The sequence below is a fragment of the Neopsephotus bourkii genome, unplaced genomic scaffold, assembly GCF_033783945.1.
Source record: "Neopsephotus bourkii isolate Nb327-2 ecotype Australia unplaced genomic scaffold, CSIRO-AGI_Nbou_v1 NB_1376, whole genome shotgun sequence".
NCBI classification, from domain to species: domain Eukaryota; kingdom Metazoa; phylum Chordata; class Aves; order Psittaciformes; family Psittacidae; genus Neopsephotus; species Neopsephotus bourkii.
The window spans coordinates 2,817,198-2,830,751 of record NW_026901855.1 but is presented as its reverse complement, the minus strand read 5'-3'; the positions used below and the strand labels follow the sequence as shown (position 1 = coordinate 2,830,751).

The 13,554-nt window shown below is 42.3% G+C and overlaps 1 protein-coding gene across 5 annotated transcripts in view; it reads right to left on the bottom strand.

Annotated features, from left to right (window-relative positions):
- Nucleotides 1–13,328, bottom strand: part of ESRRB (estrogen related receptor beta) — a 135,432-nt gene extending 122,104 nt beyond the window's left edge. For 3 of the 5 annotated variants that reach the window (XM_061367435.1, XM_061367438.1, XM_061367441.1), the window contains exons 1-2: nt 13,081–13,328; nt 5,594–5,802 (exon numbers count right to left, since the gene is read on the bottom strand). Coding sequence is in view for 1 of the 5 variants with exons in the window: in XM_061367441.1 (XP_061223425.1) it covers nt 5,594–5,595 (2 nt within the window). In the remaining 4 variants the exon portion in view is untranslated. Of the gene's footprint in view, nt 1–5,593; nt 5,803–10,507; nt 11,034–13,080 lie in introns of those variants that run through there. The other 2 variants (XM_061367436.1, XM_061367439.1) reach the window with 2 other exon arrangements.
- Nucleotides 13,329–13,554: the final 226 nt, after the last annotated feature.

Below are 13,554 nucleotides of genomic sequence, written 5' to 3'. Positions count from 1 at the left end.
GCTTTAGAGGGATGTCAATGAAATGCTTATGTTTTAGTATATGGCTACAAGTCATTTGCTTAAGCCTACTACAAAGAGGTGATCATGAGAGGCTGGGGAAACAAGAATTTCTGGAGTACATTTCCTGCTGATCCAGCAGACACAATTACGAAGAGAAAGAGAACCCATTCTGAGAACAGCATGAAACTCTTGTGAGCAGAATCATTCACATCTCACATGGTTGAGGGAAAGAAAAGGGCAGCAACTCCTTAATGAATAAAAATAGCCACTTATGCTTCCCTCTCACACAGGCTGGACATACACTTTCCAGTATCCAAACAACAAGATTTAGTTGCAAGTTTTATCCCATTGGAAAAGGTAATTTCTCTTAAGACACACCCCTTTCTCTATAGACTTTAAAGAGTCCTGAGACTTTAAAACTGTGGCTACTTTCAAGTTATAACCTCAACTAAACGGGATGCTTTTAAGAGTGGCAGTATTTCCTTCCCCAAAATTCCTACACTACTATAAAATCAACATTACAAGAAGACAACAAGAACACAGTAGCTTTCCATTTAGCTTGTGGAAAAGTTGAAAATCAGCTTTTAGTTCCCCAGTTCTTCATAAACTGTACATGCCAGGCTCAGCTGTACTGAAATGCAGCCACCTTCAGGGTAAACAGCAGCAGGTCATTCAAAGGATTCAGCATAGCACTGGAAAGGACAAAAAGAGAAGGAAGGGTATTTTTCCCAAAAGGTCAGCAGAGGAAATATAAACTGCAAGGCCATGGCCACTGCATGATAGCGCAGGAGAGGAAAAGGCTGAGGCAAACAGAAAGGAAACTGGGATGGCAAGGGAAAGGAAGGCAGGAAATCGTGTTGTTATACAGTGTTTAGCTCAGCCACAGAAAGCTCCTGTCTCAAAGTGATGTGCTGTAGGTGTCAGTTATTAGAGGGAACAAGTACAGATATTATGTATTTGAAATGCATTTAATGAAGTACACCCTAGCTGATGGTGCTCTCCTCAGCAGGTCCAGGCACAGAGCAGAGAATGGGCCTCAGGCATTCACATCAGGTCGCAGGTTTAAATAATTTTTAAACTAGGGCAAGGTGCCAATTCCTACCTCAAGGTGCTGCACCCAGATAGACATGTCAGCAAAAATACCAAGTTCAGTGCATACAGGATGACCATCAATACACATTGCTCCAGAACGAAACAGTAACTTACTTTTTTTGCCAAAGTTCACCACTTTTGAGCAATAAACCTCTCAACAACAGTCACCAAGACCAGATTCAGACATAATGTGTAGGACAACACCATGGAATATTATACTAGGAGTAAGCTAGCCTTCTATCCGATTGTCTTACCAAACCAAGAAAACCTTTTTGGCGGCATGGATCAAATGTATTTAAAAACAAAGAAAAACCCCAAAACCCCAAAACAAACAAACAAAAATACAAACTTGGGTAACTCTTGTTGCCAGCACAAAATCCTCTTGCTTTCAAGCTATGCACCTGTGTCAGTGATTTGCAGTTTTTGCCATGGGCAAATGAGCCATTTGAGATTTATATAAAATTATTCTCTGTAGATCTTGGAGTACTTTTGGTAGCACTCATGCATCATTTTACAGGTGGGGAAACTGAGGAACCTGGACTTGACCATGTGTTGGAAGACAGCAGGTTTCTATACCCATTCCTTTTCAGGACCTCTTTACAGAAGAAAGGCAGGATCATGGCACAGTCTTGATTTTGTGCAGGTCACCTGCCACAGACACATTTTCTAAATCCAAGCTCTGAGAAAAAAAAAAAAAAAAAGGACTGCTGGCTAGTTCACAACACACCAGGCCTTTAGCAACACAGAGGCCCTCTGCTTGCTGCAGGCAGGCAGGCAGGCTTGCTCTTTTCCAGTAACAGCAGGGTCTACCCAAGCATGTATGATGAACTCATCACAAAAGCAATCAGGCATTAATTTGGTCAATCATTCCTGTGACAGCAAATCCAGTTCTCCAACTACGACAAGGCAAGAATCCAGCTAAACTGAAGGACAGAAATAAATGCCTCAAAAGATATCAGTCAACGTAACAGAAGAACAATTTAGATATTGACCTATCCATACTTTTTTTTCCCCCTTCTTTTTTTAAAGAAAAGGTTACCCAAGAGTTAAGTAGGAACACAGATAAAAAGCATTAAAAAATTTAATCGGGTTTTCCAGGCACTAATAACAAAAAGGCAGCCCACCCTCCAATCCTCATTTAGAATATTTATGTGGAGTTTCTATTAGGCTGCTGCATGCCTTGCGTGTATCCTGCTTCACTAAAGAGGAGGCTTTCTGAAGCATCACTTGACTTTGTTTTAAATATCTTGCTACGGTTTCCATTTTAGCTCTGTGAGATGATTATTTTCTCTCACCAAACTGAAGTTATGCAGCAGTTGAAAATGCTGATGGCTTAACTGTTTCTTTCTTTTTTTTTTTTTTCCTCCCTTCTCCTCGACACAGCAACCCTGAGGGGTTTTAACTCTTTCTGCAGCATTGAAATCCTGCTTTTGGAGTTCAATGTTTAACTCGCGCTGGGAGACTCATAAATATTCGGAGTCACTCTCTCCCTCTCTGTTTGATTAGGAAATGAGCCTTTAACTCAATGTAATCCCCAAGCCATTAACAAAAAAGCCCTCAACAGCTCCACTATTAGAATTTCACTCCTAACCCACAGAGGATTGAATTAGATTAACATAACTACCCGCAATCTGAGTTTATTTTCTGTGCCAGATAGAAATGTGTCTTCAGGAAAGAAAAAGAAGAGAGCAGGAGAGCAAGCATAGCATAATGAAATGTAAAAATAGAGAGATGAGAAATAGATGGACAGATGTACAGGTGAAGCTATAAAAGACGTAAGAGAGAGCAAGAGAGATAGCTGGCTACACAAACCTTAATAACTGGCTGCTGGGGGTTTTATTAAGAATGCCCCTAAAAACAGAACCGTTTCAAGAAGAGTATTCTTTTTTTTCCCTGCTGGTGTTTAATCCATATTTTCAGGGATTTACAGGAAGACACCTGAGCATGTTGTGCTCCAGACACCTGTGCAGCAGATTTGGCAGAGGTTTTATTTATAAGGGGTGCTATAGTCAGCAATGAAAGGAGGGGCTTGAAGAGGAGACTCTGCATGTCAATCATTACTTTGCAGTCAAAGAAACAAACTAGGACAACATGAAAGTTGTTGTTTGTTTAAGGAATAAAAAAAAAAATCATGCAACAGCCCTGTGACAAACTACACTGTACAGAGTAAGTCAGTTTGGAGGCTGGTACACAGTCCACAAAACATGAAACATTAGTGAAAAAACTAAGTAACAAATACTTCCACATAATGCATTAAAGTCCTCCCTCTAACCACAGGTAACTCCCTCCCTCCAAATAAAAGTGGTCTCATAAACCATTGATTGGTATGCTACAGGACAGTAGATGCCTTGGTTACTTTTTCCAAATACGGTAATAAAAATATATGGCAGGTTTAACAGGGGAAAAGACTCACATGCAGTTAAAAGAGAAGGATAAAGTCCAGCAATTATGATGACACAACTATTGAACAGTCCAAACAAATTCTTAACACTAAATTTTTTCTAGCTTTATACTTGAAGGACTACTTCAGGAGCGCTTGGATGTCTGCAAAAATTTATAGTAAATCAGTTTTTGCAGTAATTCCCGAGCATAGTCATGATGATATTTCTGTTTATGTAAGAAGAAAAAGATTCATTTTTCAAGTGATAACATGTCTCTTGGTTTTCAATTTTAAGGGAACCTCAGACCAGCTATCTGATAGATTCCTTGTTAGTTAGTTCTTGGAGTCAGCAACTTTATTTCTTTAATTTCTTTCAGGAAAATCTGCTCTCCCTTTTTACACAATAACGTTGCATTGTCACAGAGGCAATAAATGTAATATCATGCCAAAACAAACAGAAAAGGGACTTAAATAATTTAACTACATTCATTTTTAAGTAAAGCAAAAATCCTTAATAATCAAAATGAAGCTTCCTATGATAAGAATGGTCAGGTTAACATTTTTTTTATTTGGGGGAGGGGAGCTTCATAGCAAGCAGTGTATTGTAACCATTATTTTGGGCACTATTTGTGTACATAAATCCACCATGTTTATCCACATTTTCCTAAAAGCCTTTCTTATATCTAACATTCCAGCTGAAGGATGGAGTATTTATACCAATGGCTAAAAACTCAGACAGAATTAATTTGCCGCCAAGATTTTTTGTCTCTAGAACTTGAGTTGAAAACTTTGAGTAATATAAAATTCATAGCAAAGAAATGCAAAATAAAGAAATTACGAGCAAGCTCACTTACCACCTTTCTACAGTCAGTCCAAGCAACTCAGCTATCATGTATTTTTTAGGACTTGATATTTTACCTATGAAACAGCTATGGTTTTATTATTCTATTTTCATGAGACACTTGTTCCTCCAAATTATTTTAAATTCAGCTTCATTTGATTTGTTGTTATTTTCAAAAATGGTAATTGTGGGGAAGAAAAGTTTTTATAACATAGAATCAGTTATAAATTTATATTAAAATTTTTTAGCACAACAAAATTTAAAATTGTAATATTGGCATTTTGGGAAGTAAACGTTATAAATACAATAAATGAAGGAAATATTTCTATACTTAAAAAAAATACAAAATCTAATTTTTGTAAAACCTATAGCCCAAAACTCAGGCAAAAACATGAAACAAAAAATTCTTTGTGCTAAAACCTATAAATAAAAAGCAATTTCTGGCTAATTATAATCTTCCCTCTCTTCTGTTAACTAAAATACTCTAAAAATATAATGTTCAAACCTTTTGCATTTTGTCTGCTTTAAAGCAAACAGCTCATTGGCAATGAGAGAGTAAGTTCCTTCTCTGACTACCACTGTGCCGACTTTACAAAGACTTGCACCCCTCTTTTGTCATTGAAGAGACTTTGGTTGCTGTGGGACTTTTAAAATTAAAGAAACATCAACTGCTCAATGATAAATGCATTCAGTAAAAGCAAAATTTCATTTCATCTCCATGCTAAAAGAAGGTTTGATGTGAAGCTGGGGGGTGTTGGGGGGTGTTGGTTTTGGGGTTTTGTGGGTTGTTTTTTTTTTTTTTTTAATAGAGGAAAGGGTGTTGCTTGGTTCTTTTAAGACAGGACTGCTGAAGTTTCCAGGTTTGCCTTTACCAGCATGGGATAAATAGCACCTGTCCTTGGTAAGCCCTTAAGCAGAGTTACATTATACATTGACCTTTTTGGAATGCCAGCAAACCTGACCCTTTCTATTCCCAAAACAAAACCGTTCCACTCAAACTTTCATTTGCTTATTTCCAGAGGAAAACACCAGTCTCAAATAGTGAAACTGACTGATTTCTACAAAGTTCTGAACCAACTCCTCTGCTTGTGGGTCATGCTGACCTTCCTTTGACAGTGTGAAATCAGAAAAAAAACCCCACTACCTTTAACCATACTGAGATGCTGCCTTAATTTTTAGCCCAGCTAAAAGGATTGGTTCAGAGCAACATTCAGATTTAAAAAGCCCAAAACAAAAAACAACCCCATAAATGCAGTAAAAGGTAGAAGTTCACTACTTACATGCTGCAGGCTGAGAGATAAAGCTCGAGGCTGGAGTAGAATTTCCCTTGCCCTCAGGTGTTTCTAATTGCTGATTAAATATCTTTTGGTTCCGCCTGCACCAGCCGACAGTCCCCTCTGCGTCTCTGCCTCTCTTTGTGACTAGGACACAGTACTCTGAGTCCCAACCTATAAATAGATCCCAGCTCTGTGATTGATATAACAGGCAGCTGACAAAAAAAAAAAAAAAAAAAAAAAAGAGAGAGAAAGAAAGGAAAAAAAAAAAAAGAAGGAAAAAAAAAAAAGAAATAACCAGGTCTTAAGCAAAGCAGCAGAATCTGGGCTTTTAACTGCGCACTGTGCCCAGGGAGGAGTCCCCCACAGTCACCCGTGGGCATCAGAAAGAGAAAGTGCAAGGCAATTACTTTCCTAGCAGCATTAGAGCAACTTGAGGCATGTAAGGCAAATGAACGAAATTTAGTGCACAAAGAGGGAGAGGGAAAGCACAACTGGCAGACTGCATCCAACTCTTTTGTAATTTAGCATAAATAAATGCCATTTTAAAAACAAGTTGGGGATTCTGACAGAATGAGAGAGTTCAGAGTTAAGTTCTGGGGGTTGGTCCAGGCATGCTTGTATTTCTGCAGCAGAATAAACTAGTGGGTAGGTTAGCAATATAACAGCTCAGCAGTCTACTTAGGGTCTCTGCCCACAAACACTATTTGATGAGGCTGTTCCTGAAAACAAAATTGAGGGCATAGATGGTACCTCCCCTATTGACTCAGCAGAAGTTACTTAGCTCTTAGGGACCTGAACCATCGTTCCTGCTCATGTCCTTGATGGCCAGGAGAAAACTGGTGAGTTACAGATATCAGGAGAGCAGTTTCACAGAGGCTGAGCTGAGAGCCCACCATCTGGGCAATGAGTTGAGAGAATGCATCAGGAATGCTTCTGCTGCCCTGGTCCCCATTAATTGACAGGGGTAATGGTCCTTGGTTTTTCCATATCTAACCTCTACAGATTCTCCTGTTAGATCCATAGTTAGGCAAGGCCAAAAGCTTTTCCAGGAGGTAGCTGGTTCTCCAAGCTTTCATCAACTCCTAGATATTTATGATCTGCAGCAGGACCTTAACTGCTATGCAGTTTCACAGCATACAATCTTAAAGGCAAGGCAGCTCCTAATGAACACCAGGATAGGTAATAAGAGGGAGAACAGTAGGCAGAGAGGGGAAAAACAGTTTTTACTACACTCCTACAATGGCAGTATCTCCTACAATCATCCCCAGCACCATGCTCAGCTCTGCAGGCAAAAGTACTAGTACTAGTGTAGAAAGAGAAACAGATTCACCAGCCTTCTTTTCAACACATTGCTAGGCTTGCTTGAGCTGAGATGGTAAAGAAATGCTCATAAAGCATTCTGATGGTAAAGAAACTCATAAAAAGCAGGATAAAACCTCAGGCATCAAGCCCATGCCGAACTCCATGGTTCTTTGGCTCAGTGGCTAACTGTTCCTGAACTATTTAAGCTAGTTTAGGCATGTCTGCAGTACACTGCAGCTGCTGCTCTTGCTGAAGTAAAGTTAGTTTAACAGGAGCAGCTATCCTAAAGCAAGGCAAGGACCCACCACATCACAGCGAAGGTCTCAGCTCAACTGCAGCTATTGATCATGTGGGGAGATAAAATAATTTCTTCTTTTGGGGCCAAATCCTGATGCATGCATAACTCGCCTCTTGACAATATGCTTTGTGTCTAAGCTGGTAGGATTTAGTCAATGAAATGGCCTTGCAGAACAGGGGTCTGATAAAGCACTGGACAAAAACTCGTGAAATTTAGACATTTTTCTTAGTTGAGCTAGTGCCCTTCCTGAAGTCTGGCTTGTCACTTTACCACAGGTTTAAAAAAAACAGAGATAACAATACTTAACACTGCACTTCAAAGCACTTTGATGTCCACAGATGAAGAACTACAAATGGCTGAGCTTAAGTGAGAAAACACACCCTCAATTCCCCACCAGATTTTGATCCTTCACCTAGTTGAATCAGATCTTGGATAAAAAAATTACGTGACCACCTGAATTTCTGCCCTCTCATTTGGGCTGGTTAGTACAAGGTGTTTTGGGCTTTGATATTAAGAACTGTAAACCATTTTACACTTCCCACTGCCATCAGAAGGAATTTGAGAAGCTCAGTACACAGAATAATCAGGCTGAGGCACGGTAGAGCAAAGTCACAAAACAGGGGCATCTAAATTCAACAGTCATTTTTAAAAAATTCAGCTCTAACAAATGCATAGTTACACAGATCCAGAACATGTTACCACTGTCAGACTGTTCTTTGCCTGTTGGCTACTGCTGACAGTAGTTCTTCAACAGTACTCCACCAAGCCCTGTGTTGTACAGAGCAGCACCACCCCTTCCCCGTTACGCTGCTATGAGCCAAACTAAAGCTCATAGTGTAGTCTAAATCACAAGGACACTTTGGGCACATCTCAATCAAGTAGCTGCAAAGCGCTATTCAGTTCTTAGGTCCAGGTCCAGGTCCAGTGCTTTCCACTGGCATCCCATACCTACAGTGGTGCAAAACCTGGGCATACATTAGTCCCCCATCCTTCCACTTTCTGCCTGGAGGATTAAGGGATGAGGACTTGCTAGCATGTGACAGCTAGTACAGATGAACCCTGAATGGAGTCAGCATTCCTCCATTCTTACTCTCTGCCTTTACACAGCAGTATGTATGACCTTAGTTGCTCCCCACTGGGATACACAGCAATCCAGAAAAGATCTGCTTTAGGTAAAACTTCAAAAACAGGTCCTGCATCCACATTGCCAGCACCCCTATGCACAAAAACCACTTAATTCCAGTCTCCAGACTTAGGGTGATGCAGGGAAAGAATCCAACAGTAGAGGCCATAACCCTGGATGCACACTTCAAAAACGAGCAAATAAAAAAACCCAAACAAACAAACAAAACCCCAGAAAAAATATCAACACCAGTGGCTTGTAGGCTGCATAAAGGCTCAACTCTTTCCTTGATAAAGTGCAAATGCAGCTTTACCATCTTTTCTACTTGTTGTCTGGGAAGCTATCTTCTAAATGTTTTTTGCTAGGGCCATTTTCACCATAAGCCTGTATTCAGTCTCAGATTCTCAAGTCTATGGCAGAGGTAAAATTCCAGTGCTTAATCTTCTTCAAACACAAAAAGTTTGAGCTTTGCACATAGAAATCTAAGCAGAATTTTATATTACAGAAGCTATTACAGAAGAATGCATATATACTTTCCTTCTAATGACAAAATCAAACAAAAATTCACAACTACCTTTTGTAGATAGCGACACAGCAAAACCAGTTGAAGGTTGGAATACTGATCCAATCAGTGTAATCTTCTAATCCCGCACCCCCCCCCCCCCCATTAAACCACATCTTTGTCCTCTTTTCCTGTGTCCCTTCTCACAGAAGCAGCTATTAAGGTGCTTCTGTGCACATCTGATCCATGTGCCGTAAGTTTAGAGCTCAGAACCAGTGCTGCTTTGGTATCAGAAATACAGATACGAATGTAAGTTTTAACAGATAAACTGAAAGTCACCTCTGCAGTTTCAAAGGCTAGCCACAAACTAAGAACATTCGTAACACACAACAAAAAGTTTCTTTGGCAGAGTCACACTACTTTGAAAGTCTCACAAACCCAACATTCCAGGACAGCTGTATTAATGCCCTGTTGCATTTACGGAGGTGTGAATTGCACAGACTTCAAACAGGGACTAGGTAAACACGAAAAAAGATACTATGGAATGATAACTCTTTTCACATAAAGGAAATGAATGTCAAAAAAACCCTCTTCCAAGACTAACAATAACAACATGAGGAATAAAAGATAAACAAAGGGAAAATTTTAGTAGCAACTCTTTCTGGAAGCTTGGCACACACAGTATGACTGATCTGATTTAAGATGTAGTGAAATGTACTATGTATTTTGATACTAAGCATGTACTCTGAAAAACTGCACGCTGGTTTTACTGCTAGGAGTTTAGCTGGTTAATTTCCTTATTTGATTTTAATGCTGAAAACTTCATATTACTTCAATGTTCTTTTTCTGTGCAACCAATATCACAGCAGGATATTTATGGCACATGCCGAACCCAAAGTCCACACATACCATCTAATTCTTCCATGTACCCTTTAGGATGGTGCAGGCTATATACTGTGATGTCAAGTCTCTGCCATCACCACAGAAAGCCACACTGCTTCGTTAACACACTTAGAAACTTCACTCCTTCTTTAGCTTCTATGTATTTTGATATTCTTCAGCAATGTGAAGAGTTACCACACAAGAATTACAAAATTTTTAACAGAAGTCACCTACCTGGCCATTCCAGGTGAAAATGTGACCACCCTCCAAGCTGCCTGCCAGCTGGAGATTAGGACTCCAAAAGCTCTTTGACAGAAGGGAGTCTGCAAAAACTTTCTAACAGCCTCAAGCAAAGCATGTCAGGTTAGGACTAAGGAACTTTCATGGATTAGGGGAAATAGACTCCAAATCTATTCTGCCATTTTCAGAGCTGCAGACAGAGAAAAATCTTCACCTGGCACAGGTGCTTGCAGAGCACAGCTTAGGCTGTGGAGAGGCACCATCTGTGGCTGCTCAGCAGAGCAATGGCATTGGTCTTAACAAGAGCAAGCACAGGAGAATGCTGCTCACCCTTGTTTTTCTGAGTCCACCAGTAATAACAATGTGCTAATGAAAAATAGCTTGGCTTGAGCATTCAGAAGCTATCCAGAGTGAGCATTCAGTTCTACACACACACAAGGAAACAAAATTTGTAAGGATTTAACTGAAGCCTGCAAGCAGTAGGACAATCACGTGCTGTATTGCATTTAAACACACAAGCTTTGCAGTCTACCACATACAGTATGACAAAAAAATTCCTTCTATCCTTACCTCATTTAGATCCCTCCTAAACTTCCGCTTCTACTGCAGAGCCTGTTCCTAAAAGAGCTTCTGTGTTTACAACCAGCAAAAAACAGTGAAATGGAATAATTCTTGGATGTACTCCTGCCTAAATTGTGTAAACACGATATTCTCTCGCTGGAAATCACCATCATCTTCTTCCAATCACGTGCTGCAGTGTATTCCACCAGCATATGGCTGTCAATTCCATCATTTGGGGCAGGTACCTTTTATGCTTTCAACTTCTTGTGGATGTTTTGCAGAAACTCATCGCTGTTGTTGTATCATTTGTTTAGGACCTTGTTTAGCACCAGCAAGTCCACACCTGTGCTGGCGGGGCATTAGCTGTGCACTCAAGACGAATCTCAAAGCAGCCCAGCAGCCTAAGGTCATCTTCAGGCAAGAGATACTGTTTTGTGCTCTCAGTGACCTTGGCCATGGTGGGGAGGGAGAGGAAGCAGGGTAACTGTCACACTAAAGCTCAGAGCAATTTTGAAACCAGAATGAGGACAGACTTAAAATCAGTTTTGGTGCCAGATCAAATAGGGACCAGGACTGCCAGAAAAAAAGGTTTCCCTTTGTTTTTTGTTTTTGTTTTAATTCAGATTCCTTCAGACTTCTACAAAACCCAAACAACTACATTATAACCACAGACAGGCCTAACCATGATGTCTGGCTCCAGATCTAAACCTCTTACAGCCAGACTGTTAGCTTGGCTCCTCAGAAGGATCATCACCATAATCCAAATGCACAGTGTGTCACAGGGGTTATTACCACTCTCTCTTCTCCTCTTCAAGGAGAGGCTCCATACTCCTGTGTGTCTTGCTCAAATAAAATGTATTTTTAAAAAGTAAAAATGAAGGCAAACAACTGATGTAGTTTCTCAAAGGAAGGGGATGTTTATGGCTGCAGACACTCACAGGAGGAGTAAGTTTTTCCAGAAGCTCTTCATGTGCAAGCTGAGGGGTTTTAGGGCTGCTCATCTGCTTCCGTACCTGCTGAGAACATGCCTGCAGGTCGGCACAACCCAACAGAGCTCTGAGAGGAAAGTGAGGTGCCACACAAGCTCCTCAGCCTCAGAAGTGAGGAAGTAAGTACTGAGAAATTCTGCAGTGGGTCCCTCGTGAGCCCACTCCAAACCAACACTAGCGATCTCCCATCCTGCCTCAACTCCCAGTTAAGTTGGTTGTGTCTGAAGAGTCCTTATCCCTGCCCTGAGGTTGGGACCCTCTCTCTTCTGAAGGCAAAGGCACAGTTCTCACACCCAAAATACCACTAGCCAAGTGTTACTCAGCGTATCTGCACCAGGTGTCTGTAGTGAGGTGCTGGCTGCAGGATGGACCCCGTGAGGAGAGGCTGGGCTGCCCTGTGCCAGACACAGCCTGCTCCAGCCGGCTCCAACTGACCCACCACAGGGCACGGCCGAGCCCCTCAGCTGAGATGCGGTGCCCCTGGGGAAGCGTGTTTGTTTAAGAGAGGGCAGGCAGTGAGGACTGAGAAACGGTAGACACTTAGATCAGAGCAGGGGGAGGGCTAGAGGCGCTCCAGGTGCCGGAGCACAGTCCGCTGCAGCGAGCACAGGGGAGCAGGTGGATGTTTCCTGGAGGCGCTGCAGCTCGCAGCGGGCCAAGGTCAGCCCACCACAGTGAAACAAATTCTGCATGTTCAGTAGCATTCCCTCTGCATCGTAGACCCAGGCAAGCAAGTGCTCCCAGGCAGGTGATCTCTGCCAGGTGCTGCCAGGGCTCCTGTGCCAGGCAGGGTATGCTGCAGGGACTGGAAGGAGGGGACAAGCCACCAAAAATAACCCTGAACACTGCTGGAAACTGTCTTGTTACTGTGGGAGAGACTATTCTCACAGATCACACCAAAACCCTACCTGCAACTCCTGACAACCCAGATTTGGGAGGCACTTGAAGGCACACATGACTTTCATAGACACAGCAATGTGTGTGCAATTCCCTCTCTGGCAGTGAAGTTCTGCCACCATAATACCACTCCCTCGCTGTGCATAAAACCAAACATGAAATGGCAGCCTAAACATCACCCTCACAGAAGTTTCTCCAGCACATAAACCTAAGGCAAGGTTCACTTGCACTGTGAGGGGAACTGGGATCTGTGTTTCCAGCTAATGTCTCTCAGCTCTGTGCCATCTAAAATAACTTCTGAGCCCACTCTGCGGCTGCCAGGCCCTTGGCTGAGAGATGTAAGCCCTTGTAATGTGTTGAACAGGCACAGACCCAGGTAAAATTCTCCCTCCCTTGTCTCTTTTTCTTTAGGTTAACCATAGCAAGCTTCTGCTGAACTTTGACTCAGCTCCATCTTAGCGAATAGGTGAGGTGGTTTCTCCCTCTTCACCACAATTCTGCTGCAGTCTCCTCTGCCTTCTCACCCCATCACCTCAAGCCCTTCTCCATCTTACAGTTGTCAGTCAAGTCTGAAAGCTCTCCCGACCCAGACCCTTCCCACCCTGCAGCCTGGAGCACCTCAAAACTCAGAGCATTTTCCTCTTCAAAAGAATGGAGAGGGAGAAGGGCAGGAGCCTTTTCTTTAAAAGTAGTTACCCATATTTGCAAGAAAGAAGAAATCTGCAACAGGATTTAGTGTTCCCTTCCTCTGTTCCCGACAGACAGAAACTGAGCTCCCTAGCACTGAGCTCATCCCAGGTGAAGGAGCACAGCTACAGCACATGCAGAGAGAGGACAAGCTGCTGGGGCTGCCATGCTGCTGCTGAGCTTTCCTGCTTGTTTCAGGCACTCAGGATTTGGTCTGAGGATGCTCTGCACTAAGAGGACACAAAGGAAGGACGAGCGCGCACGGACACGGACACGCACACGGTCCCAGCAGAGGAGCGGAAGTGCCAGGACAGTGTGCCCTGTGCTCAGGCAAATGCACAGCGGCTACCCCCTCAGCCAACCAGTGCTGCTAGTCAACAGCCTGTCAGGCCGAGGAGGAGCCAAAAGCCCAGCTGTTTCTCTACCAACAGTCTTGGCAAGTGCCACAGACAGCATCCCCCTCTGAGGTCCTGATGGGAAGCA